This window comes from Mesocricetus auratus, unplaced genomic scaffold (assembly GCF_017639785.1).
Source record: "Mesocricetus auratus isolate SY011 unplaced genomic scaffold, BCM_Maur_2.0 Super-Scaffold_100008, whole genome shotgun sequence".
NCBI lineage: Eukaryota > Metazoa > Chordata > Mammalia > Rodentia > Cricetidae > Mesocricetus > Mesocricetus auratus.
In genome coordinates, this window is record NW_024429192.1 from 48,032,302 (window position 1) to 48,058,635 (window position 26,334).

The 26,334-nt window shown below is 41.9% G+C and overlaps 1 protein-coding gene across 1 annotated transcript in view; it reads right to left on the reverse strand.

Annotated features, from left to right (window-relative positions):
* The window catches only part of Drd3 (dopamine receptor D3), a 56,740-nt gene that overhangs the window by 21,030 nt on the left and 9,376 nt on the right, over positions 1 to 26,334 (reverse strand). The window contains exon 3 of the mRNA XM_021229872.2: positions 8,860 to 8,972. Coding sequence (XP_021085531.2) covers positions 8,860 to 8,972 — 113 coding nt within the window. The remainder of the gene's footprint in view (positions 1 to 8,859; positions 8,973 to 26,334) is intronic.

The following is a 26,334-nucleotide window of genomic DNA, read 5'->3' on the forward strand; positions in this document are numbered from 1 at the left end:
TAGTCCTGTAAGGAAGCAAGTGTTTGGGGTATGAAAGTCACAATGGTCCAGTGGTTCGTACATGGAGACCAGTGTGGATTCCCTCAAGTAGCTTGATTCTACTAATTGTCAGTGTATGGGGTGTGGAAAATGTGGAGGGTTTGGGGGAGCATGTATTGGGGGAGGGTGTGCTGTTAAAATGCACACTCCCAGGCTATGCCCCTAGTGGTTTCGCTGAGGTACTTCTAAAGTGCAACCCAGAAACGTGTATTTTTAACATCTAATGTATCTTACTAGACGACTCTGCATTAGGGAGAATTCTGTCAAAGCTTCTCGTTCACTTGGGTAAGAAATGAGAGACAAGATTACAGTCTTCCACTGTCACATTACACCCTTTCCCTTCTTTCAAAACGATTAAGCCGCTAGAATAAATGAGGCCCCCCAGCATGTCCTAGGTGGGTGGCTAAGAGCTTGAGGTTGTTCCCGAATCCACCATTGGAGGGCACCAAAATGCAGCAAGAATTTCGTCAGCTCTGCCGGGGTGAGAAGTTCACGGCTCACCTGGGGGCTCTCCAGGCTCTGTGGGGAGGCAGAGCGGGAAAACCGCTCCCCTGCATTCCTGGAGCCCCGCGAGGACCCCGTGTTCCCACCCAGGGAGACTGTTTAGCCTCTGGTTTTCTCTCAGAGCTATTCTTGAAGGCTAACCGCAGGCAGGCAAGCGGAGGCCAAAGCCCTGGGAAAGGCATGGCCTGGCTTAGATGGAGAAAGAAGCCTGACCAGGGCCACCTCCCTCTGGGTATGCCCTGTCACAGTCCCTCCTTTGTTTCAGCGTCTACCTTTCTGGGCCCTTTCTCCTGTGGAACACTCAGCTGACCCAACTGCAGACAGTGTACACACACTGTGGTAAGCCCTGAGGCGCTCTGTCCCCAGCTCTGCAGCTTGACAGTGGGCCGTGGCCTGAGCTGTCTGCTTCAATTTTTGCATCATACAGGAGGGTTAACCTGCCCAACTGGACTGCTCACAGCTGTTGAATGAGATTACATTTGCGAAGGTTTTTTGCTGTTGTTTTGTTTTAGTACAATTTATAATTCGAAAGGCTATTCTTACTGCTCTTATTGTTATTGCCATCATTATTATGCTAGCCTAAGAGACCCATGATTGTTCATGTCTGTGTGGTTTTAGGTTTTAAGATTGTCATTCTCTTTCTCCTGATTCTCAGGCAGGGCATAGGAAATTTGTTTCTCCATCAGACAAGTGTCGAGCACTTTCTTGTGAGGGCCACTGCTGAAGTGCTGAGGTAGTTTGCTGATGTCTCCATCAAACAGATCAGGGAACCAAGCAAGGGTGACTGACTGGCCTAAAGTTGCTTAGATACTGAACGTGGCAGTTTGCTAGGGGCCCAGAGAAGGCTTCAAGGCAGTTTGCTGTGGGAGAAATTTAACCGGCAGGGTTGGTGACACGAGCCTGTAATGTCATCATTCAGGGGGTGAAGGTGGAGGCAGGAGAATCCCAAACTTGAGGGTAGCCTTTGCTAGGTATCATAACCATGTTTTAAAGAACCAAAGACTGGAGGTGCCCCTGTGTGGCAGAGTGCAAGGCAGCATGTTCCAAGCTGTGTGTTCCATTGCCAGTGCTGGGAAGAGGTGCTGGGAATTGTTTTCATTAATCTATCACCTGATAGCAGGCTTGCTGTTCTAGCCTCTGTGTGTGTGTGTGTGTGTGTGTGTGTGTGTGTGTGTGTGTGTGTACACGCATGTGCATGGTTGTGCCCATGTTCACACACATGTGTAATGAGAGACAATGTGCCTACTTTGCTGGACTGTTAGAAACAGTAGCTAGTTTTGTTTTTTGTTGCCTCTAGACCTGGGAAGATTAGGATAACCAGGGCATTGAGAACATAGGAAATTATACCTCCAAAAGTGGACTGCTCATGCGACCTAAGTTCCCTTCCTAGGTGCCCTTTCCTAACTCTTGTCAACAAGGGGGCCTATTTTTTTAGGCGTAGAGTACTCTGAGGCAGTTGGGGGAGCAGTGTCTAGTTTGGGACTTGTGATGAGGGGAGCAGGACCTTCTGCACACATGGAACACCTTATGATTCTTTGTCATATGGATGATTGTTCATCGAGCTCTTAATATCACGGCTGTCCCCCTAAAGGCTATCGCCGTCTTCAAGTAGGGGTGCAGGTGGGGCTGATGAGAACAGTGTACTCACAGTGACGCGGGAGGAAAGGGGCGCTTGGCCTGGGTGGGAGGGTCTGACTCCAACTCCCCGCCTGGGTTTAATGAGCCCGGAGCTACTAGGGCTGCTTTTCACCACCTTTTATTTGGTCAGACAGGGGGCTCAATAAATCTTTAGTTCCGTGGACTCCCCTGGTGGAGTTGTTGAAGGAGAAAGCTTTTTGCAAATGACTGGAAAGCCCTTTGCAAATATAAAGTGCTTATTTAGATGCAAACTAAAAATCCAAGGTGCCTGTGACTCATCTGGTACCTATTGTGCTCGCAGCAAAGGCGCGGAGGCTAGCTTGTGTGATGGGTGCCATTTGAGAGCCACTTAAAGAACTCTCTGGTGAATGAATTTGGTTGCATTATTCCGGGGCTCCTCTCCGAGGACTCTAATTTTCACCGCTTTGGTTGTGTCCTCCTTTTCTGACACGTTCTCAGCGGCCTCCTTGAGTTAGCACTGACCCAGGATACAGTGGGAGGGGACGGACCTGCTGCGAAGACGCAGGAGCCGTGGGATGGGGGCTTGTGATCTGAGGACTCTCCACTCTGGTTTTTAAAAAGGAAAAAGGCTTTAATCCAAGCATCCGGAGCCAAGCCTAAGAATCTAATGACAATAGTATTTATTACTTGCTTTCAAAATCCCTTTTATCATTTCCTTTTCTTTTCCTATCTCTTACCACCCCGCTATTACGGACCAGGGCTTCATGACCAAAAAGTACTGAATCCATTTGGTCAAGTTTGTCAGGCTGATGACTGGCATTGTGTGAAGCCCAAAGGTCTGTGTGAATAACCGCATTTCTAATGAATTGACCAGCTATCTGGCATCACATGAACAGATTTTAATGCTGTGTATTGCACACTGCTGGGAAGGAGAATGGGGACAGCTTTTCTGAAGCCCAGTTTTCATTCCTAGAATGGGGGTGGGGAGCTCTGTTTTGAGGTTTGCTGAGGACAGTCCATTATGAAATGTAAGCCCCTGCCCCATTGAGATTGGAAGCACAGATCTCCTTTCAGCTTTTAAGGGAGCGCTATGCATTCTGGGAGCTTCCTTATAAGAGGCAAATTATTCAAAGTTTATTCTTATTGGTTGGGCTTTAAGTGGTGAAAGGTGAAGTGTGTGTTAATATGGCTGTAGCCAGCAAAATGGTGCCTTTCTGCAAATAAGAGAATAGTGGGCCTGTCTGGTGGCAAACTGCAAAAAAGACGCTCTCTTCTGGCCAACTCAGACCAAGGAAGCACTAGCTGCATCCTGTTCTCACACCCCCTTCTATAAGGCCCAAGCTTCTTGGCCTCACTTCTCTCTGTCTCTGTCTCTGTCTCTGTCTCTCTCTCTCTCTCTCTGTGTATGTGTGTGTGTGTGTGTGAACATACAGGACACTCACCAGCCTTTATGTGTGAATGGGTGTGTTGAACAGATAGGCGTACACTCATGGGGACAGAAAGGAGGGTCAGAGCTGGAAAAGAAGGGAGACGCTGTTCAAGACTCTCTAGAACTCTGTATACATGTCTTCATGTTGTCAATGGTAGTAGGTGATTCAGCTCCACTCCGCAGCCTGCAGCTATTCCTGCTGATCAGGATATAAAATTCTCAGTTACCTCTCCAGAGCCATATCGACCTGCATATCTCCATGCTTTCCACCATAAGGATAATGCACTAAAGCTCTGAACTGTAAGCCTGTCCCAGTTAAATGCTTTCCTTTATAAGAGTTGCTATGGTCATGGTGTCTCTTCACAGCAATAGAAACCCTCAATAAAACAATAGTCATCTTATATGGTTTGAGAGTCCTGTAGGAGACTCACCCTTGGGCACATCTGAGAAGGTGTTTCCAGAGATGTTTAACTGAAGAGGGAAGACTTTCCTTGAATTTGGGCTGCACTAGCCCCATGACAACCTCCCCCTCCTCCCAGAGGGTGAGCACTGAACTGGATGAAAGGGGAAACAAGGGGAAATCAGCTGGGGGCCAGCATTCACCCCTTTTTACTTCCTAATTGTGTGAGCAATGTGACTAGACATCGCATGCTCCTCCTGCAGTGCCTTCTCTGACATGATAGACTGTACTGCAGACTGTGAACCAAAACAAACCCTTCCTTAAGTTGTCCTTGCCTGGCGTTTCGCCATAGCAACAAGAGAAGTAACTAATCCAATAGAGCCTCAGTTATACATGGGGAGGGAATAAGCTTAATCTCAAAGGTCTTACATGCTTTGGTTTCAAGCATAATTTGTTATTACTTTAGCATTCTTATTTGAAATAGCACTATAAAAAAGAAATATTATTATCTCTATGTAGGTGTGCTGGCTGGTTTTGTCAGCTTGACACAAATTTAGATGTGTCTAGAAAGAGGGAATCTTTTTTTTTCACATCAATTGTTTATATTTATTATAGTAAATAGTATAATAAAATATAAAAATATGAAATATGTAAATGCAAGAACAAAGATGATGAGTATTATAATAATATTAAAATAACTGTTATAACAAAATAATTATAATTTATATTCCTGAATTCACTGTAAACTTTGTTTACTTATTTCTTTTTTTTTGTAATTTTTTTTCTTTTTCTTTTTATTAATATTTTTTTCCATTTTAAATTTAGATAAGAAACAAGGTTGCTTCACAAGTCAGTACGAGGTCCCTCTCCCTTTCCCTCCCCTCCTCCCGTGCCCTCCCCCCATCCCCCCCCCGTTATCCCCTCATTCCCCCAGGGAGGGTGAGGCCCTCCATGGGGGTGTCCATAGTCTGTCATTTCAGTAATTAATTGTATACTATGAGTTCTTTGTCCATAGAACTGTTTAAAAAGGGTTAGGTGTTTTATATTTTTAGCTCTAACACCAAGTCTGTCACATAATTTCTGGACATTTAGTTCATGCTGTAGAGACTATACAAATAGTGGGTTTGCTGTACTATTGCCTTTAGCAGCCCAGTCTCAACACGTCTATTAGGCCTAGGTCCTTATGACCTCTGGTTTTCCCTGCCATGCCTATTACACAGCTTGAATTAAGAATACTAAGCAGAACTCAATGGTCTCTGGCTTCAGGTAGCCAATGTTCCTTCCACAAATAGGTATCTTCACTATGTAAAACAGGGTAGCCTCAAACTCATAGAGATCTGCTTGCTTCTGCCTCTGAGTGCTGGGATTAAAGGTATATACCATTAAGCCTGCCTTAATATTGTTTTTCTAAATGGTCATGTTGTCAAACTACCTTCTAAAGATGTATGTTTCATCCACAGATCAGTGCTGCTTCCAACCTTGGTCAGAGAAATAGTGGCTAATGCAGAGACCCATTTCTGAGTAAAGTGCTGAAAATGAATAACTATGAGTGCTCATCTGTGGATGAGACATCTGTATCAAACCCCATTCCTACCCCAAGGCTCCGAGAACACTGAAGAGGAGGCAGGAGGATTGTAAGAGCTGGAGCAGTGCCGGAAAATGCTTTCCTCTGGACCTGTGTGGTTGATGCACACAGGGACTAACAGCAGAATCACTTACCTCCATGAGATCTGCATATGATCAAGTCAGTTATTCCAGCATGGAGGGAGAAGGACCTTCTGAGGCCCCATTCTTATTGGCAATTGAGGTGGGAAAGTAATTCTGCTTTAGGAATGTGACCACTGGTAGGTTCTCCATGCCGCAGTGGATTATGTCATGCTCATGGGCATGTGGGTAGCACTAACTGAACTCAGTGTGTTAAAATAATTAATTATAAAAGAATAACATGAAGTTGGGAAGATGTGAGAGGCAGTCCCTGGAGGAATTGTGCGTGGGAGTGAGGGGTAGATGAGATTAAGATATGTTTTATACATGTGTGAAAATTCTGAGAATAAACACAAATTAGTAAAAAAAAGAAAACAAGGGCTGGAGGGATGATTTGGATGTTAAGAGTGTTAGTTACACTTCCAGAGAACCAGTGTTCAATTCACAGTGCCCACATAGTGGCTCGCAGAAATTTGTAATCCCAGTCCCAAGGGTATTTGATGATGGGGGATGCCCTTCTGTATACATATTTTTCTTATTGGTTGATGAAAAAAGTACTGTTTGGCCAATAGCCAATAGAGGCAGGAAGATGGTGAGGGGCTAGGAGATGAGGAGAATTCTGGGGAAGGTAGGCAGAGAGGCGTGGAAAGAAGAAATGCCATGTAGCAGAGGAAGGAGTGACAGGTCCGGACCCTTCTCCAGTAAGAAAAGACCACATGGAAATACTTAGGTTAATAGAAATGGGTTGATAATTAAGATAGAGCTAGCCAATAAGAAGTCCTATCCATCGTCCAACAGTTTTATAATTATTATAGAATCTGTGTGTTCATTTGGGGATGGAGCAGGGCAGCGGGACCTGGTAGGACAAGAAACCACAGCTACAATTTAATGTCCTTTTCTGGCTTCCTGGGACACTTTGTGAACATGGCACACAGATACAGCTGCAGGCAAAGCCATAATCACATAAAAATAAATTTGAAAAAATAAAAATGAGAAAAGTCAAGGCAGATTACTTGAGAGTGAATGTGGCTGTGTCTAATCCTTGTATAGACTAAGGAGACACGGGGAGGTTTTGAGCTGGGCAGTGAAATTGGAGCTATGCTTCTAGGGAGTTTTTCAGAGGCTTTGAAGGGCTTGGCAGATAGATGTGGAAGATGAGTGAGAGGCCCCTGGAACCTCAAGGAAGCAAGGGTAACAAGAAAGGAAGACTAGAGGCAAACCGAAAACAAACCACGAGAACAGAGTTAGTAAGTGTCTATTGGTTGAGGGTGGTAGTTGGAAGAGCTACAGGTCAAAGAAAATCCAAGATTTAAGAACAGAGATAGCTCCAGTGACAGCTTCTTAGTGAAGATGTTTTGCTGTTTAGAATTCAGAGAGGAAAGAGGGCTACAGTTGGAAAGTTGGTGAGGTTTACAACTAAACTTCAGGTGGTTCATTTGGGGTCACATCAATTCAAACTCTGACATGGTCTCATTCTATCTGGGGGACTGTAACAGATTATCTGGGTATGAGGAAGTGAAGGTAATAGTAGCACCTTGGAGTTGTTAAGAAGAAATGAATTAATGTGTTTAGCTTAACATGGCAAATTCTCGATAGACAGCATCTAAATGGCCCTATTATTATGTGTATAGCCAGGGTCTCCCCCAAGCTCCAACAACCAGAACAAGAGGTCGCTAATAGCCCAAATTACGTCTATTCTATCTGTATGACTGAGACTAGGCTAAACTCTTCTCTAGGCCCTTAATCTAGTACAGGTAGCCTATTTCTAGAACTCATCTTGGAAGAAATGGCATGTGCCTTGAGTTGAGTTTTGATGTAATTATGCTTCCTTGTGCACTGGGGATTGTGCTACACTAGGAAACTTTTTTTTTTTCTGAATTGTGTTGTGTTTAAATATGCTTCCAGTAAACTGCCTGGCATCAGATTCTCTAGATGTTTGATCCAATTTGGTGAAGTTAAGCTGAACTGAATTTTCCTTTTCACCTCTTTGTAATTCCCTGCCTTCTGTGACATCTGCAGGGACACCACCTCAGCTCAGGATGTCTTGCTGCAAGCCTAAAACTGAGGTGGGAAGAGAGAGTAAGAAGAGGATAAAACAAGAGGACAAACAAGGGCAGTGAGTTCAGGAACTCTTTAGAGTGGTGTGGCATAGGGGGACACATGCAGAACAAAGCCAGGATTGCAGAAATCCATTCCAGTGACCAAAGAAAAATGTAGAAGATATGGTGTGTGTGCATGCGTGCGTGCGTGCGTGTGTGTGTGTGTGTGTGTGTGTGTGTGTGTGTGTGTGTGTACACATAGGAACCTGCCAACAATGTAGAACAAGATACTACATAGCCGACTGAGACCAACATGACCGACCAAGATGGCTTCACTTTGCTTTATCGTTAACCCTGCAAAGTTTCTAGTTCCCATCATGTATCTGATACCACAACATATCCCAAAACCCTACATAAGAACAGAAAAGGGGAAAAACCAATTTGGAACAAATTCTGGCTCCCCACTTTGACTCAATAATATTTGCCCCACTAGAGTTTTCCCATAAGATGCTATCCTAGACCCTAGGAAGCATGATTCTCTTGAGAAATCCACACCCTTCCCCCCGCCTCTTATTATGTGCATTAATTATACAATATAGCAAGTGCGACTCTCCCTCTTGATTGTGTACTTTTGCCCTGAAATAAAACTTCCTCCCTAGTCCTTCCTTTGTTTCTTCTGAATTCTTTCTCTAAAAGTAACAAGAACTTGGAAACATTGGCCAAAAATCTCAATCTGCTCTGTCTCTCTGTGAGACCTCCCCAGCCTTCATGAGCAATGGAACCGACTATAGCATTTCCTACCAACTCAACAACCCGCTTTATGTCTTTCTTTCTTCTCTTTCCTTTCCTTCCAATTAGGAGTCACAAAAGCCCTAAAGGACAACGGGGAAGCAAACCCAAGATCCTGGGGGATGGGAGTAAGTTGGCTAGAAGGGAGAAAAGCCTAATAAACCTTATAGAGCAATTATTTCTGGTCACAAGTTTTTCCCCCTCATGTGCAAACCTTATTTTAAAAGAAAAAACAAGGAAGGAAAAGTGGCAGTGGAAAGTTCCCTTGGAAGTGATCCCAATGTCTCAAGTGAATATCTTATGTACCCCTTTAGGACCACCTATCTCCTAAGCTTGGAAGGGGACTACAGCCCTACCTGTCTATGCTGATGGCACAGAGGTTCAGGATGCTGGCTGTACACATCATGACATCCAGGGTGACAAAAACATCACAGCAAATGCGGCTGAAATTCCAGACTCCACCTGTCACCTGGGCATTAGAGACAAGAAGGATGTTAGTGTTTCCCCCAGGAAGGAACAATAACCCAATCAAGTCTCTTGCCTTCCTTAGCTGCAAATCATAGAGCCAATGCACCTTCCTGGCTCCTCACGGTGGGTACCATCAGTACCAGAGGACTGACAGGCAAAAAGGGTGTGCCAGGATGTCTGGGATTGATTGCTAAGGAAGGGACAAAATAGTAGAGTGCTATTGCTAGGAGAGATCATCAAGATTAATTAGTGCAGGGATTCTCAGAGTGGCTCACAGTGGGCTTTTCATTAAAGATGTAAATTTCCGAATACCCCATAGACCCAGTGACTCAGAGTCCCCGGATCTGAGCTCATGGACATTCATCTTAAAATAAGCACACCCCAGTTGTACCAAGGTTTTGGCAGTCAAACTTGAGGTTCAATCTCAGGGGTGCTCCTTGTAGTTAAGTGGTATGTGCATAGATACATCTTAGCCCATAGACGCACAGCTGTTAGTAAAAGAGTTTGGGTAGCTGCCCAATATGTGCCTTGTGCCAAAACTGCCTCTCTGAAGCTCTCTGCCCAGTAGAGAGCCCACCATGTGCTCAGGAAATAAGCTAAGAACACATTTTGCATAAAACATGACTCCAAAACAAAAATCTCTGTGACTTTAGGGTGTAAAATTTGGAAACATAGTAAGACACCTATGAGAACAAGACTAATCAGTGTGACTGCCTTTGATCCACAACCCTGTGTCCCAACTACTAGGAAGTGGGAGAAGGTGAGGATCAGGGGCGAGCAGGAATGGCCCTCAACTAGGTGAGGTTCTCTGTGACCTGCTGCCTGTGCACGTGGAGTCAACCTCCATAGCTCCTAAGACTAACACAGAGAGCATGAGGATTAAGGCTAATCAATTCATATGGGAACATATTTCTATTTTATTTTTGCATGTTCATATATCCTAGTTAAATAAGCAAGATTTATCAGGGACAATGCTATGTTTTGAATGTCCATACATTGCCACTTTTAGGCTCTGAGGTGTGTGGGTTGCCATTCTGGAGGATCATGGCCCTCAGTGAGAGTTTGTGCCACTGGCTGTTGGTACATTTTTGATGTCTCTTCTGAGCAGGCTTGATGGTTATGTAAGAGAAGGGATGGGAACAAATAGCTCCAACAGATGTTGGTGACTGAGTAAAGGAGGTGCTGTCCTCTGTCTGGCCCTCATCTGAGATCCTTTTGATACTTCTCTGTCATGCCAGTAAAGTAAGACCTGAAGGGTCCATCCTCCTTCCCCAATAACTTCTGGAGTTTATTTTCCTCTCAGCCTCCCATTTAATCTCTATATTTGGTCATCTTCAGGCTATTTTGAGAAGCGCTGTCCAAAAATGCTTTGTTTAAAAGCAACCATGAAAAGTTAAAACAAGTGAAGTAATCATATTTGTTCACTTGGTTCTGGGTTTACTTTCTTTTAGTTAGACCACTTGGCTCTGTATAAATAAAGGCCTAACATGAATTTATAGGGATGCTGAGAACGGAAATCTTCTTAGAGGGGGAGTTTATAGATTTTGATCAACAAAGTCATCACATAGTGATGCAAGAGAGGCAGGAGTGAAAGATGATTTTGATTACATAAGACAATTGAATGGTACAAAAACTACCCACCTCCCAACTGAATTTTGTGTTCCTAATTTAATTCAGCATATGTCTACCATGCAACTGGAGTTTTGACTTGGGGAAAACCTACTTTTTTTCCCCTTCGTATAACTAAGTGAGTGAGTATGTGTGTCTGTGTGTTGTAGGAAGTTTAAAGGAGAGGATAGTTAAGACTTCACTCAACCTGAGTGCTTTCTGAGGTTCATTCACTCATTTTTTCACTCATGTATTTACCCAACAAGCACTTGGGAAGCTGTGCTAGCTCACAAAAGAAAGGCATAGAATGTTTGTTAAAAGATTTTGCAAAACATACTGCAGGGTATATCCTTGAAGACTTATGTGAAACTGGAGAGAGAAGGCATTATTTATTATTTTTATTATTGCTATCATTATGTGTATGTGTTCATGATGTAGATTGGCATGCATGCCAAGGCATGAGTGTACAAGTCAGACAAAAACTTAGTGGAGTCAGTTTCTCACCTTTCACTTTTATGTGGGTTCCAGGGATTGAACGTGAGTTGCCAGGCTTATGCAGCAAACACCTTTACTGATGAGCCATTTCACCATGCCTATACAAGGCATTCTTGAATACACTAACTAGAGATCAGTATGAGTGCCTAGTACAGTTAATACAAACTAACACTTACTGAAAATTTCTCCTACATGTATCACTTATCCACTTACCTTCTACAACTTTGAAAGTTCAGATTTTTGAAAGCTGATTTCGTTTTTTTTTTTTTTTTACTGTATGTACTATTATAGCTTTTTGAGGAGTGTATAATTTGATAGGAGATTAAATCACTGTTACTTAACCAACTCGATAATGGCAGAGATATTTACTTGCTCACTGCTGCTCTGGGGCTCCTAGAGCAGGGGTTAGGCATGCAAATACCTCTGTCAAGATTGAGTGGTCTCTGACATACTAAAAGCCATTTATTGAATGCTTGCTAAGTGCCTGGTGTCCTGCAAAGCAGCCTTCTAGTGCTGATTATAATCCCCTGGGGAAGACCGTGAAGCCGAAGGTACCTGCCCAAGCCCTGTCTAAAAGGTCCCTCAAGCTCTTTGGCCTCTACTCTGTTGTTTGACTTTAGTGAAGTAGAAAACTGGGATTATTGAGAGGCGGAATGTCACAGGTGCATGTAGGAAAATACCCATTTATTTCTTTAAAAACATATTTATTTCATGTGTCTGAGTGTTTGCCTGCTTGTACATATGTACACTGCATGTGTGTGATGCTCACGGAGGCCAGAAGAGGGCATTGGATCCTCTGGGACTGAGTTACAGATGGTTGTGGGCCACCTTCTGGGTGCTAAGAACTGAACCTGGATCTGTTGGAAGAACAGCCAGTGATCTTAACTGCTGAGCCCCCCAACCCCAGTTCCCTTGCTTTTACTTTTAACCATTGTCTCTTGGCTGAAAATTCTCAAGACTATTGGATAAACCTCTTGGAATGTGTTGCTAAAGTCAGCAGACATCCAGTGTCCACAAACCCTAGAGACAAAAATGTTCTAACTTCACATCTGAAACTATAGAAGAGGTCTTCCTCCTTCATAGCTCACCTGGCTCATGTCCCAATCAAAGTTATTTCTCCCACATATTGTTTTTGACTTTCTCTCTTCTCTGGCTATAGAAGTTCATGCCACTCTTTCTACAGCACAAATCAAATCCAAGTTCTGGGGACAAGGTCACTCATATTTGCCTCAGAATAAAGGATTTTTATTATTTTCTTTAAAGCCAAGTTGTTATTTTTGCATTGATGGAACTATTAATAACTTCATTACACAGGAAGCAGTCTTAGGGAGGTCAAGCCCACTGTCAAAGGTCACACGGTTGGGAGAGGCAGATGGGACATTGGGTGCAGACATGCAGAGTTGCTATAGACTAGAGAATCACATAGAGAGGAGCAGCTCATGGGCAGGAATGAAGTGCTTTCCAAAGAAAAAGGAAAAGCAGGTGAGGCTTTTGTCTGGGGAATGGGCACCTTTCTGACTGCCCCATCCCAGGGTTGCAAAATAGCAGTGGAAAAGACACCAGGGTGGGGTGGGGTGATGGCTGCCGATGGGGACCTGGGTGGAAGGACACAGTGCTTCTTGTTGAACTCACAAGCTGCTTCCCTTTGGAGTGAGGCTCCCATTCTGTCTTTCTGTTTCCCTTTTCCAGAACCTGCCATCAGAAACCCCATTTTCTCCTTGATCTCAGCCAAATGCCAAGAAGAAAACAACCTGATTAGCTGATTGAAGTGATTCCCACTAAGATGCCATCACTTAACTTTTCTGGGAGCTCACTCATTAAAATAAGCCTGTAGCTGTAGGACACACACACACACACACACACACACACACACACACACACAATATATATATATACATATGTATATATATATATATCTCACATGTGAATGTTTATACTACAGTCGCCCACACCACGTAAATAACAGTAAAGGATGAAAATCAATAGTGCTAAAACCATGATAAGTAAGCAACTCACATCATTTCAGAACAACTCAGGTAACTATGCCCAGTTCATAGGTAAATGGAGACTTGGGCGGGTATTTACTTTAGAACACACAGCTAGCTAAAAGAGCTAGACTTTTAACCTCTTCCTGGCAACAGTGACTATTCTTGTCCTCAAAGACGCTCACTTTGGCACAGCACTTCCAAGAAGCACACAGTTCAATTCTATCCTACCAGCATTAGAGGGAAGAGGCTTAGCTTTGTCTACCCATGTACCCAGGAGGCCACTGGTTTATTGACAGCTTACAGGCTTGATAGGTGGCATGGAGGGGTGTGTTGAAATGAACTTAACCTGGTTGTGTCCCCCAGGGTCTTTGAAGATAGTGCCTATATAAGTTGGGAGTGTAATGTGTGGATGGGTGTGGAGGAGTTGAGGACCTAAACCAGAGATCCTAAGAAAATAATGAATGCAATGTGGTAAATGTTGACAGAGAGATAAATACAAAGTGCTGAGAGATCATAAAAGGCGAAGTCATTTTTGAAATTAAAGCAGAATTTTTAAAAATCTGATTGATTTAGGGCTCTTTAGAGATTTTTTTTCACCTAAATTCTGATGAATAACTCACTTCTGAATTATAGGCAGCCAGGTGGTGTTACTCTCACTTGCTAATGAACATAGCTAATTCCCTGTGGCATACAGAGGGTGGGGAAGCAAGATCGCGTCTTCAGGTTCTGAAGTTGGCTATTGATTTCCAGCAGACACAGTGTAAGGCAGCATTTCCCAAACTTACTGATTATAAGTGGCAGTGCCCAAATCACCTAAGGCTCCTGTTAAGCTAATGACTCACAGGCCCCACTCCAAATAATGAGTCTCTTAAGTGATTTTAACAGCCTGGGAGGATCCGAAGGATTGGTCTGGGAGGCATAATATTATCTTCAGAAATAGTTGTCCTGAAAGTGGGGCTCTATACACACTAGTTTTTGGGACAGAATATCACAGATTCCTGCCTCACCTTCCCTAGTGCTGGGATTACAGGTGTATACCATGGTTTATTCATGTTTGGGGGTGTTGGGAAATGAGCCCAGGTCCTTATGAACTCTAGACAAGATACTGAACTACAGAGTCATGTCCTCAGTTTTCTTTAAGCATCCTTTTTGTTTGTTTGTTTTTTCAAACAAGGTCCCACTATTCTCTTTGTTGTTTGTTTCTAGCCCAGATTCTTGCATTTTTTTTAAGCCAGGAAAATTTGTGTCTCTTAAGATATGACAGTTTCAAACTTAACTCATTATGATACAGTGATTCAAGCCAACTCCTACAACAAAAACTCGAAAGCCTCCTCTCCAACCAATGTAGAGAACTGGAAGAGAGCTTTGTGGTCTCCCACTGGCAAGGATTACACCTCTTATTAGCATAGAAGTTACAGAAAATAGATATCATCATTCATTTCTTCAAAAATAGTCTGGGAACCAAAGCTCTGAGGATGGGAAGTTCCAGAGACAAATGGAAGACTCCAACTGCATTCTACACATAACGGACAGTGACCATTTTAAAAGCCTTGCCAGAGAAGCTGGGGATTGTGCATGTGTAACACAGAGACTCTCCTTGGCCCAGGGCCTTTGTACCTCAGACTTTTCCTTGTCCGTTGGCCCACTCCCACTCTGGGGAGTATTTTTCTTTTTCTCAACAACAACAAAAAAAATCTCTATTTCTATCACTACTCATGTGTCCCTGGTCCAACTTGTTCCAGGGTACAAGATCCTGGGAGTCTCATGTGCCCATCACATGAGAACAACTAAGTTCTCTGAGATTTATGTTTTTGGTATATACTGTTGTTTGGTTTTTGATTTTGATTTTTTTTAATACAAGTAGATGTATTTGTCTAATGGCCATCTGGAATGCTAAAGAAGGAAACAAATACTTAGGATTTTAAGAACTAAGGCCAGTAGGTGAAGAAAACAGTTTTGGTTTTGAAGTGTTCCAATTGACCAAACACTTGACACTGTATCCCTGGCAGGCCTGGAACTACTTAGATCAGGCTGGCCTTGAACCCACGAGGTAGCCTGCCTAAGTTCCTTGAGCGCTGGGATTAAAGGCTTGCACTGTCACTCTAGGCTAAGACTATTTAATGAATACTGGAAAAATGGCAAAAAATAGTTTTACCAATTTTGTATGAGAGAAAAAACCCTCATTTTCTTTTGAAGTCATAGTTCAGGGTGCAATAAACAATAAACACATCATAGGATCCCTCATTTACTGATTGTGAAAATCAGTTCAATTTCTTATATACTCAGATCCAAATTAGAGCTATGTGCCTCACAAAGAGAGTTTACTGCTATTACTTAGTAGCATAAGTTTTTGATGTTGTACAAGGTTTCAAGTTAGGTCTGTTGTAACTCTTGTGTTTTTTTTTCCCTTAAAAAATGAAGAAGTCAATATCCTAATACACTTAATGAAAAATAGTCATGACTATTCTACCTCTAGCTAGGTTGATTGGTCTTTTGAGACAGGATCCTACTATATAATCTTGGCTGTTCTGGAACTCAGTATGTAGACCACCAGGCTGGGTTTGAACACAGATCTACTACCCTCTGCTTCCCAATACTGGAATTAAAGGCATAAACCACCATACCTGGTGCTTTAGGAATTTTTTATTCCAGGCATCTCTTTGGGTTCATGTTCTCTTTCTCAGAATGTTTTTAAATGCACAGAGTAAAAGGTACCTGGGATTACAGATGCTACCACTTAGTATTTCAAGATGTCTGCGGCAACCATGATGCAATTTCAAAATGTAAATATCTGTGATTCCTACTGGTGACAGTAGGACTTTTGCTAAGGTTGTTGCCAAAATTCATAAATGAAGGAACGATGCTCAACATCCACTTAATGAAAATAAGTAATTTTATTTTCATTGATGTTGATGCAATCTCCAGGTAGCAGCACACACAACTTATTAAAAAATTTAACAGACTGTCCATGCTGTGGGACCAGGGGTTCAATGTGAGGCTCAGTCACCCTTTTGCTAGAAAAGCACCAATTAAAACACATCGTGGCTAAATCTGTGTGTCTTCTCAATTTTAGCTCATCCTTTGCTGGGAAATGTAAAACTGTCACAGACGTGGCAGAGAGATATTTGGTTTCTTCTGTCCCTGGTTTGGCCAAACTGTAAATCAATCCATCTCCCTTTAACAATTTCTGTTATCAAATTTCCTTTGTAACAGAGGGAATCGACAGTGGTGCCGTGTGGACTTGAATATCTGGTAACAGTTTTGGGTTCAGCCGTATGGGAAGAAAACCCGCTGCTCACCCCCACACAGTTGGAGTGTGGAGGACTTTCTGCTGTTGGGATCTTTCTCCTCTTTCCCATTGGTGTAGGCATTGGCTACCTATTCATGTATATTGGTGGTTGGGTAAAGGGATGGGGCTTTGAGTTTGCCTAGTACCCTGATTGGTTTTGTGATTTGGGGAGTTCCTGATAAATGCTTGCAGTCTTGTCTTTGCCTTGTAAGATACTCTTCGTGTCTTTTTTTTGTGTGTGTGTAGTGGGGATTGAACCCAAGACCTTGCACATGCCAGGCAAGCTCTTCACTAGTGAGCTACATCTTCTGCTGTCTTTGGGGTGCCAGTGGCCCTGGGAATGCGCTATAGCTCCTCTGGCAGTGGCCTCAGCTTTTTTCAAAGTTCTCTGTTAAGATCAAGCTGGGATTCTTGATGGAGCCACAGAAATGAATTTCTGAAGTTACATCTCAAAGGTTTGCCAAAGAGCTTGAAATGAGACCAAAGCATATTTCTTGAGGTATATTAGATAGAATTATAGCTGATTAGAGAAAACTCTAGGTCACAATGTCGTTTCAGGGCTTTTTTTACTTTTTAATTCTATCTTAACTTTAATTTTTATTTTAATATAGATACTCTTTTTGTTTTAAACCCTACAGGTCCTTTGAGTATATATATGGCTTCTAGTTTAGTGTTTTTTTGTTTTTTGTTTTTTGTTTTTGTTTTTGTTTTTTGGTTTTACGAGACAGGGTTTCTCTGTATTGTTTTGGAGGCTGTCGGTCCAGCCTGGCCTCGAACTCACAGAGATCCGCCTGCCTCTGCCTCCCAAGTGCTGGGATTAAAAGCGTGCGCCACCACCGCCCGGCTAGTTTAGTGTTTTTATGGGTTCCTCAAGTATGCGAATTATTTCCTTGAGTCTATATCTGCTTCCTGGGCCTTTCCTTGGGCTCCCTTCTTCTGTTGGCTTGTTTTGTCCTATTATGATGCGTTGGTTTTTGTTTCATATTATTATTCCCTTTTATTCTTTAGTGAGGGACAGAAAGGGAGCAAATCTGGATGGCAAGGGAGGTAGGTGGAAAGAAACTGGGAGGAGTAGAGGGAGGGGAAACTGTAGTCAGAAAAATCTATTTCCAATTAAAGGGGAAAAGAGACATCTAGTCTTCTAAATTCTTCAGAGGGACGGTAAAGATATTTAAAGTATGGTTTATGTTTATAAAAAATTGCATTCATTAAACCTTAAGATGAAAGTTTTGTTAAGTAGCGACTATGGAGATTTTGATAAGAATTTTCTTCCAAAAGAGATTCTTAAAAAACTAAATTTTATATTTGTTTTTTTCCCCTGAGGAGTCAGAGAAACAGAAGGCAAGAGAGCATAAAATGGCGTTGTATATTAATAAAAATGCATGGTTTTAAATACATTTGGGAGTCAACATGTAAAATATCTAAATACAATTGCTTCTCGAAGTTTTCTTGATAAATCGAGGTGACTAAGCCTGAGTACATTAAATGAGGTACATTAAAAACAAAACACAAACTTTCATTCTTTTATTGCTATGAACTTCTTTTTCTAAGGATACTTTTAAATGAAAACTTGTTAAATGTAAGATTTTGGTAAGGCTGAAGTATATGTAAAATCATGGGTGGATGTATTTCTCACAGATCTTTCTGTTAAATTTGCTTTTCATGATGGGGCAACCAAAGATGCCACTCCCTAGGAACAGCGACAGTTTCCAGAGAAGCTTTTCTACGACTCTGAACATAACAGGCAAAGTCATTGTGTGCTCACCTCATACTGGGCACAGAGCTTACTAATACCTTGCATTTAGAGAGTGATTCTTGTTAAGACACGATTTTGTGAAACGCTCAGAGAAATTTCTAAACTGAGGTTTGCTAGGCAATCTTAAAACATGAATATCAGGGATAAGGTATGAAAACTGAAGGACTAACCCTAAGCGTGGAAACACTTTTGCATGGTTTCTGGATCTTTCTGCACATAAAATATGCATATGTGCCGCTGCCATCTGTATTGCCTCACGTTGCTGAGCCATTTGTTGGAAGCTGTGTTTGCGGGGCTGCAGTTGGAGCAGCCTGAGGTTCGTACTTGAGAGGGGGAGTGTGGACTATAGAAAGGCTAGCTATAGACTGTAAAGGAAGGAAGGGAGACACAGAATAGAATCAGGAGGGCAGATTCAGTTAATTCTGAATTGCCAAGAGATGGCTGCACTCCATCTTGGCTCAAGGGCAGAGAGTTCAAAACTGTCCTCAGCAAGTCGTAAGACCTAAAGGTCAAAGGCGTGGCCACAGTAGGATGTTTGACTTTGGCCTTGGGTGTCTTATCTAAATAAAAACAGACCTGGTCTGAGGTGTGGTTACTCCTGACCCTCAAGGCCAGGTAACGAGAAGTTGAATCTAAGGTGTGGTTACTGAAGAAAAGTCTCGTGGTAATTCAGTGTTAACTGATTCTATTCAATGTCTCCTTTCCTGTCTTTCTGTAGTCAATGTGGAGATGGGCTGGTTTTGTTGTTGCCGTGATAGGCTGATACTCAGCACTAATAATATAATGCAGTTTGTTATAAATAATGTTATGAGATTAAATATTTTAAAACCTAATTTGATAGTTATGTACACTATAAGATTGTTAAGATAAAGCTGGTATTGCTTACCAAAAGCAATAATAGATTTAGTCTCTATGTTTATTTCATGATAGGACTCAATTTTTATGTTATAAATAGCAAAAATGTTCTTATGACAAATGTATAGCTATTACAGTTGTTACCTATAATGTAATGCTGTGTAAATGAGTCTCTAATAGCTGCAACATGATAGGAATACCATTAGAAATGTATTCTTTTTATGTTTTTAGATGTGTTTGCATACAAACACACATAATTCTGTGTATGACAAAAGAATCCCTGTTTTTGAAGAGCATTCATCAAAAAGACTGGGGAGCAAAAACATCTTAGGTTGCATACACCCCAATTACATTGTGCCTTTTGTGAATATACAATGCTTGTGCTACAAATGGCATCCTTGGTACGTCTGGAATACAGATATGAACATATACACCTGTTAACACATATAGATAACCAACATTTAGAAAGCTATCAAGAAAACCACATATGAACTCTAGACATGAACTAACATTCTAAAGTACTTCACAATTAAGTGGTTTGAGACAATATCAGACTCCTTAAACTCAATTTGGGGCTAGGAATGTAGTTCAGTGGTAGATTCTTGCCTAGGATTCAGGGGTTCAGGGTTCAATCCTTAGAAAAAAGTGCCCAATTTTATGTTGTTGTTTTTTTCCTCATCCCAAGCCAAATATCTTAAAAAGTAAAACCACATGATTTAAAGAATGCAGATGGCACACACATGCTTTCTGATTTCTGAAATATCATTGTCTAATAAAAAGCTAAGAATTGCATTAGTACACAGCAACATAGATGAACTACACAAAGTTTTTCACAGTTGCTAGAGGCCTTTCAAGAATATAATAAACTGTGTGTAACTTGGTTAGCAATATCAGAATGGTTCTCTACAAAATTCTCTAGTTCTTTATATCTGAAACAACTGGATTTCCCTAAAATATCCTATGTTTAGTAAATTTTACTAAAGGGATCTTGAAAAATGCAGATTTTGTTATTCCATTCCCTGTTCATTGTGTCGGATTAACAGAATTAACACTCATTTAAGTTTTGCATTCATTTGGGACCTTCTATGATGTCTATTTTACAGCTCTGGATCAATATGGCTGCCATGTATGTGAGATGCACTTATGCACCAGATAATCAATCTACATATAGTCATTGATATCATTTCCAAAACTTGTAAGATGCCTAAAAAATTTATAAAGATCCTAATTTGCTTCAGAAGCTTGAAATTCTGTGTAAATAGATTTCCTTTTATGTCTATGATCCAATTTTTCTAGAATGTAAAGCCTGAAAATGCCCTATTAAGCTGATGTCATCAGATCTCAAATTGTTACTTGTTAATTACATACCCTTTATGGGGTCTGTGAAGTTCTGCTCCTGTCTAGTTACAGAGTTGAGGCAGAGCAGGTGGAGAATGGGATCAGAAAGGCTTCATGCAGGAACTATGAAAACATATGAAGACGTCAGTTGGCAGAAAGGAAGACCAGAAACCAACCTCAGTGTATTACAGATAGAACTTGTATTCTGTAAATCATTAAGCCTTGTTCTGTTTTGTTTTGAATTTCTATTTCAAAGCTGTGGTCCGTTGATATTTCTCTACACAAGGAGAGTCAAAAGCTCCCTTTTTTCTTTTTGGGTTTTCAAGACAGGGTTTCTCTTTGTAGCCCTGGCTGTCCTGGACTCACACTTTGGCCTAGAACTTAGAGACCTGCCTGCCTCTGCTTCCTCCGTGCTAGGACTAAAGGCAAGTGTTGCCAAGCCTGGCAAAAGCTCACTTCTTGCCATTACAAAGCCAGTGTGTTGGACAGGCACCACAGGAGGCCAAGCTTCCGCACCACAATCTGTCACAGGAGAGACTTTAATGGACTTGCAGATAACTCTGCTGAGTGCATAATGAACAGGAGTCTTTCCATCTAGACTTAGCATTTTCAAAGTTTAAGAAAACAACACAAGTAAACTTGCTCTAAAAGCCCTGCTTTCACAAGCTCTCTGTGGCTTGAATTTGGCCAAGAAAAGGGTCTTTGACACTGAATGTTGCCTGCCACATCACCTCTGAGTTTCTGACGTAGATTAATCTCTGGCTAGTCAAGGAATGGATCCCATCCTGGCAAAGGGACCTTTAAGCTGTGGTGTTTTCCAAAACTGTGCAGAGCCAGGAAGAAATTGTCAAGATCAAAACGGTATAAGACCAGAGGCAAAACTAGCCTGGGCAATGAAGAGACCACCAAAGACCGGGACCACATACAACAGCTTTTCCAAAAGAACTAACGGCGAGAGGTGATGAAGGGCCGCGTGGAGGTGACCTGACACTGACTGCATTTCTACAAGTATTGAACTCATTACTGCTCTTCCAGCACAGGGCTGTTTCAGCAATATTTCGGATATCTGTACAGTCAATAATAGATGCCATAACATCTCCTTGAAGAGTGAGGAATGGACGGAGAAAGAAATGGGGGGAGTGTTGTAATAACACAGCAGATATAATATATAGCAGGAGCTCACACTGAGTGGTGGCAGCCCGCTGAGACTGGAGACAATGCAGGCAGCCTGGGACTCAGTCCCCCTCTGTCAGGAAAGGACCAATTAACCTGTCTTACTGCTAAATCTGTATCTTCTGGTTTTTTTTTTCTCATGGATTTGTGTAAATTGTAAGACTGTCACAGACACTGGAAAGAAATCAGGTTATTTTTGCCAGTGGCTTGGCCAGATTGTAAATAAATCCACTTCCCTGCACTGATCCTTGCTTTTAAATTTCTTTTGGAATACAAGGAAACGTAAGACAGTGGGTTATGGGCTTCACTTGAGAATGCCTATTTTAGAGGGATATGTTTTTAATTGTTTGGAAGAAATAGCCAGAAAGCAAAAGTAAAATTACTTCTCTACTTATCCTCTTCACTTTTTTCCACTGTCATATTTATAATCTTTAAAAATTAAGGTGTGTATGTGTTTGTGTCTCTGTGTGTGTCCCCCCCCTCTCTGTGTATCTCTGTCTCTCTGTCTCTGTCTCTCTCTTTCTGTGTGTGTGTGTGTGTGTGTGTGTGTGTGTGTGTGTGTGTGTGTGTGTGCCTTAGAATAAGTCAGTTTCTGCAGGGGTCAGAAGAGGGCATCATCCTGGAACTGGAGTTACAGGTGATTGTGAGCCTCCCAAATGGGGGTGCTGGGAACCAAGCTCAGGTCCTCTGGAAGAGTTATTAATCTCTGGGCCATTTCTTCAGTCTCACTATTTTTTTAAAAAGTGGATTTGCTGTGGGGGCAAAATAGGGTTATAAATGAGGACTTTTCACATCTTTGAATATTCCCATCTGTGATATGGAAAATTAACAATTACTCATTTTCAGATGTTGGTTGGGAAGATGGCAAGTGGTTGTATAAGTCACTTAGGGTTGGTGGGACTGGGGACAGAGTTTTATTACAGTGACTACAGATTTGTGGAGACCTCCTGGAAATGCCTGCATGGCAGAGCTGGATTCAGCCCAACAGTGAATTTCATTGACATGAAACTTCCCCTGTAATAAAGGTTTAGCTTGGAGCCAAACCTCAGCTCAGAGCTAAGACATGTAGCATCATGGAGAAGTATGTTTAGAATGGAGGCGCCAAGGCCTGCCTGTCACTCATATATGGTCAGGAATTTCTTGTGCTTCCATTACACATCAGAGAGGATGGTAATCTCCTAACTCCTCCAGCTCTAACAGTCTATCATTTTTTACCAAATCCAGAGTTCATGAGAATCCCCAATTTTTGTTTTCCAGTGGGAGGTATTAAATTGTTATCATTTATTTTTGAACTGAGGTTCAACTAGTCTTTGAAAGCTTTATTTTTAATAATTGATGTCATTTCATGGTCCAAAGACTCCTTTCCTACCTGGTCCTATTTTCTGTCAGGCTATTTTTTCCTGTGTTGTGTCCCTCCTTGAACCCACCCTCTTCTGTGTTGCTTTTCTATATTTCTTTAATGTCATGTGTGTTTGACTCAATGAGCTTATTAAATTTACTTATAAGAGTGTGGATAGGGGTTATTTATAGGCACATGGATACTTTCCCAATGGCTATACCACCAAAGAAAATGTCTCACCCCCTGTAATCATTAACTATCTGTAACTCCTCAGAGGAGTGGGTCACTTTTCCTGCTTGTCTACAGTTCTTATTCCTTGAATCTTTTCTCCTGCCCAAACTGAGATTTAATCCTCAATAAACCTAGCAGAAAGTGTTGTAAGTTGAAAATGTTAAGCACAGCTTAGCAGCACAGGGCCACTGCAGTTAATAGTTTCCCCTTGGGGTCATGGGACTGAATGGAAGCTGTGATTCTTGATGCTTCTTGGGACACTTGGGGATATTGTGCTACGGAAAGCTAGCTTGGGAGAAGATCGGAATTCAAAATTTGAAGTGTGCTTTCTAATGAACTTGCATTACTTTCATGCCATCATAAAGATGACAAAATTATGTCAGAGCATCAGTAGTGGGGACTGTTTGTATTTCAAAGACTCTCCTGCATTCTTTCTTTCCCTCTCCATCCTTATGTAACTGCCTTGAGTCTCACAAAAAGTGCTTAACCAAGTAGAACCAAGGAAGATGTTTGTGCTTGAAGAGAGAGCTCCAGACTGCTGGGCTGTAGAGCAGGAAATTAGAAACTGGAAAGCTAATCTGAGATAGAATGCCACAGCACTTCATAGAAACAAGTGTTCCAGAAAATGTGAAAACTGAATTAAAGAAACAGCTAAGCTAGGGACCCTCTGAAATACAACTTGTAAGGTCACCCACATCCTTTTTTTGTCCTGAACATCTCTACAAGGACAGAGGGCAGAGAACACTGAGGTAGTTCTGTAACTGGCCCCCATGAGCTTCCTGTTAGGCACCTCCCGAGGGCTCCTGAGGAAGATGCCATTCCTGATGGCTGATTGTGCTTCACATTGATGGTGTATCTTTACAGCCATCCCTGGATTCCACCGGGAACCCATAAGAGCTCTGAACACTGATGTGTTCCTTGGAAGGGACACAGTTTTAAACAACGTTAAACTAGTTCTGACTGGTGATCAGTTCGGGGAAAGTCCAACTGATCACCCTTGATATTCCCAGAATTCCTGGGGAATAATTTCCTCCTTGTGTGGATGGTATGGCGTGCACATGTGAGGCTTAGACTTACTGCCTGTGCATGCAGTCTGTATGGACGAAGGCAGAACAGAAGGAACGGCAGAGAAACAGAGTTAGAGTTTAGAGCCCTTGTCAAAGTATGTCCGCAGCCCGCACTGCCACAGGACTGTTTAAAATGGGAGCCAATTCATTGTGCTTACAATTTAAGCTGAGTGTGGTTGAGTTTTCTTTGACTTATAACTAAAAATTTCTGGATGGATGTACTTATAGATCATGCTTTTTAGCTACCAAGGCAACCTCTTAGGTGATGACAATTGAGACTAATGTCAGCCCAGCATAAAAAGTGTTGCTGTCCCCATTTAATTCATGTAATTTCATGTCTTTCGGATGCTCTGTTCTGAGTCATTCTCATAAAGTGACCCTGTATTGGAATGACACTCATTCTAGTGAATTCTAGCAGAGGACGTGTTAGATAATAACTTATCGCCCTTCTCTTCATAGCTACTCTTCACCCTCTGTGTATTTTTGAAAAACAAAACTTCAGTTTCATCCTTTTCTTTTCTGGCCTTGTCCAGCTCATGACTCAGTTCTGGCCAGCTAGACTGAAACCCTTGGGGAGATGATTCAAGCTGAGCTGATTCAGAACTCCCCAACCCCATTTCTGACACCGTTCCCATCTGTCTTGCGTTTGGACACTGACATGATGCTTGAGGCTTCTCCAGCTGCTCTGTCATAGTATAAAGAACTGGGTAGCTTGCCAAAACAGCCAAAAGGACAGATCAAAGAGCATAGACCGCGATGACACCACAGGGCAGCTAAGTAACAGCAACAGCTACCTTCCTCTGGAATTCCGGCATGTGACAAAAATAACCCCTTTTGTTTAAATCACAGCAAGTCAAGCTTTCTGATATTTCCAACACCAACATCCCCTCTAACTCACACATGCTACTATGGGAAAGTTGGTCAATTTTTCTTCAGAAAAGATGAGCATACTCAAGTCAGACTATGGGCTTTGTGAGTCTTCTGTCTCTCGGATAGTTTCCTTCTCATGTGTGTCCTGTCCTCTGAGGGCTTTTAAACCCATTAGCTCTTAAACCAACAGCAGCATCTTTGGTCCACACCACACCCTTTCCTCTTAGGTGTGAAGGATAATTGTACCATCTTCATGCCTCATTAATAAGCACAGCAGTTGGTTTTTCCTGAGACACAATCATCATAATCGAATAATGGCTGCCTTTAGTCTTACCTTGTGCTTCAGCAAGACAGATCCTTGGCTATTGGAGAACTTCTCTGAGGTATTGTATTGCATTGGCTAGACTCTAGTCACTAGAACCTTGAGGTAATTTTGTAAGACAAAAAGTGGCTTCCAGAGCCAACCCATTTCTCTATGGGGGACATGCCTCTGCTCCTCCATGTATTTAGTTGAATGTAGATTTCATCAACCATGTTCTGGCTTTTTGAAAACTACCCCACATAGTCTGCTGGTGCTTTTTGTTGTTTATTTTTTGGGAAGGAGGTTGGGGCTAAGAGCTCCACCACAGACACTTTTCATGGGAGACAACCCATAGATACCACTCCAGAGAGGCTGTAAGGGCTTTGGCCAAGTGTCTCATGGTTTTCTACAAACCTGGTTGCTCTCTTGTGTTCAAACATTTGGGGACATCACTAATATTGACAGCTGTAATTATGAGGGAATTGTGATGGCTTTCCAGTGCAAAAAAGTCACAGTGTCTATTTTGTAAACAAGATTGTACAGAAAATTTCCATTTTGGTACAAACAGATTTCTAGAAGTAATCACAAACAGCCATCCCAAGAGTCCCTCTCTTTGGTCAACTTTACTATAGATATCAAATGCTTAATTTTTTATAGATAAATGGAAGGATTTATTGGAGTGATATTTCTTTGCCTCCATTTCTTTCTGGTAATCATTTTGTAAGAGGGCCAAAAAGACCCTGAACTGTAATGATTAGCAGGGTATGGCTGCTACTAGGAGTCACTGGGTTGTGGCATGGGAAGGGTATCATTTTTTGGACAGAAACAGTATGTGTTTTGAGCTCCTTTTTCATTATCATTTGCTATCAAATAATAAATAGTTCATCCCCTTTACAGTAAGCAGCGTGATTCCAGGAGAAGAGCAAGACGTTGCCTTGATTTGAAGGATGACTTGGCATAATTGGAATGACAGAAAAGTCAAGATAATGATAAGATCTCTCACTATTTAAGATTATCCTAACTGGGAGGAAGAAATACATATTTCCTCCTTTA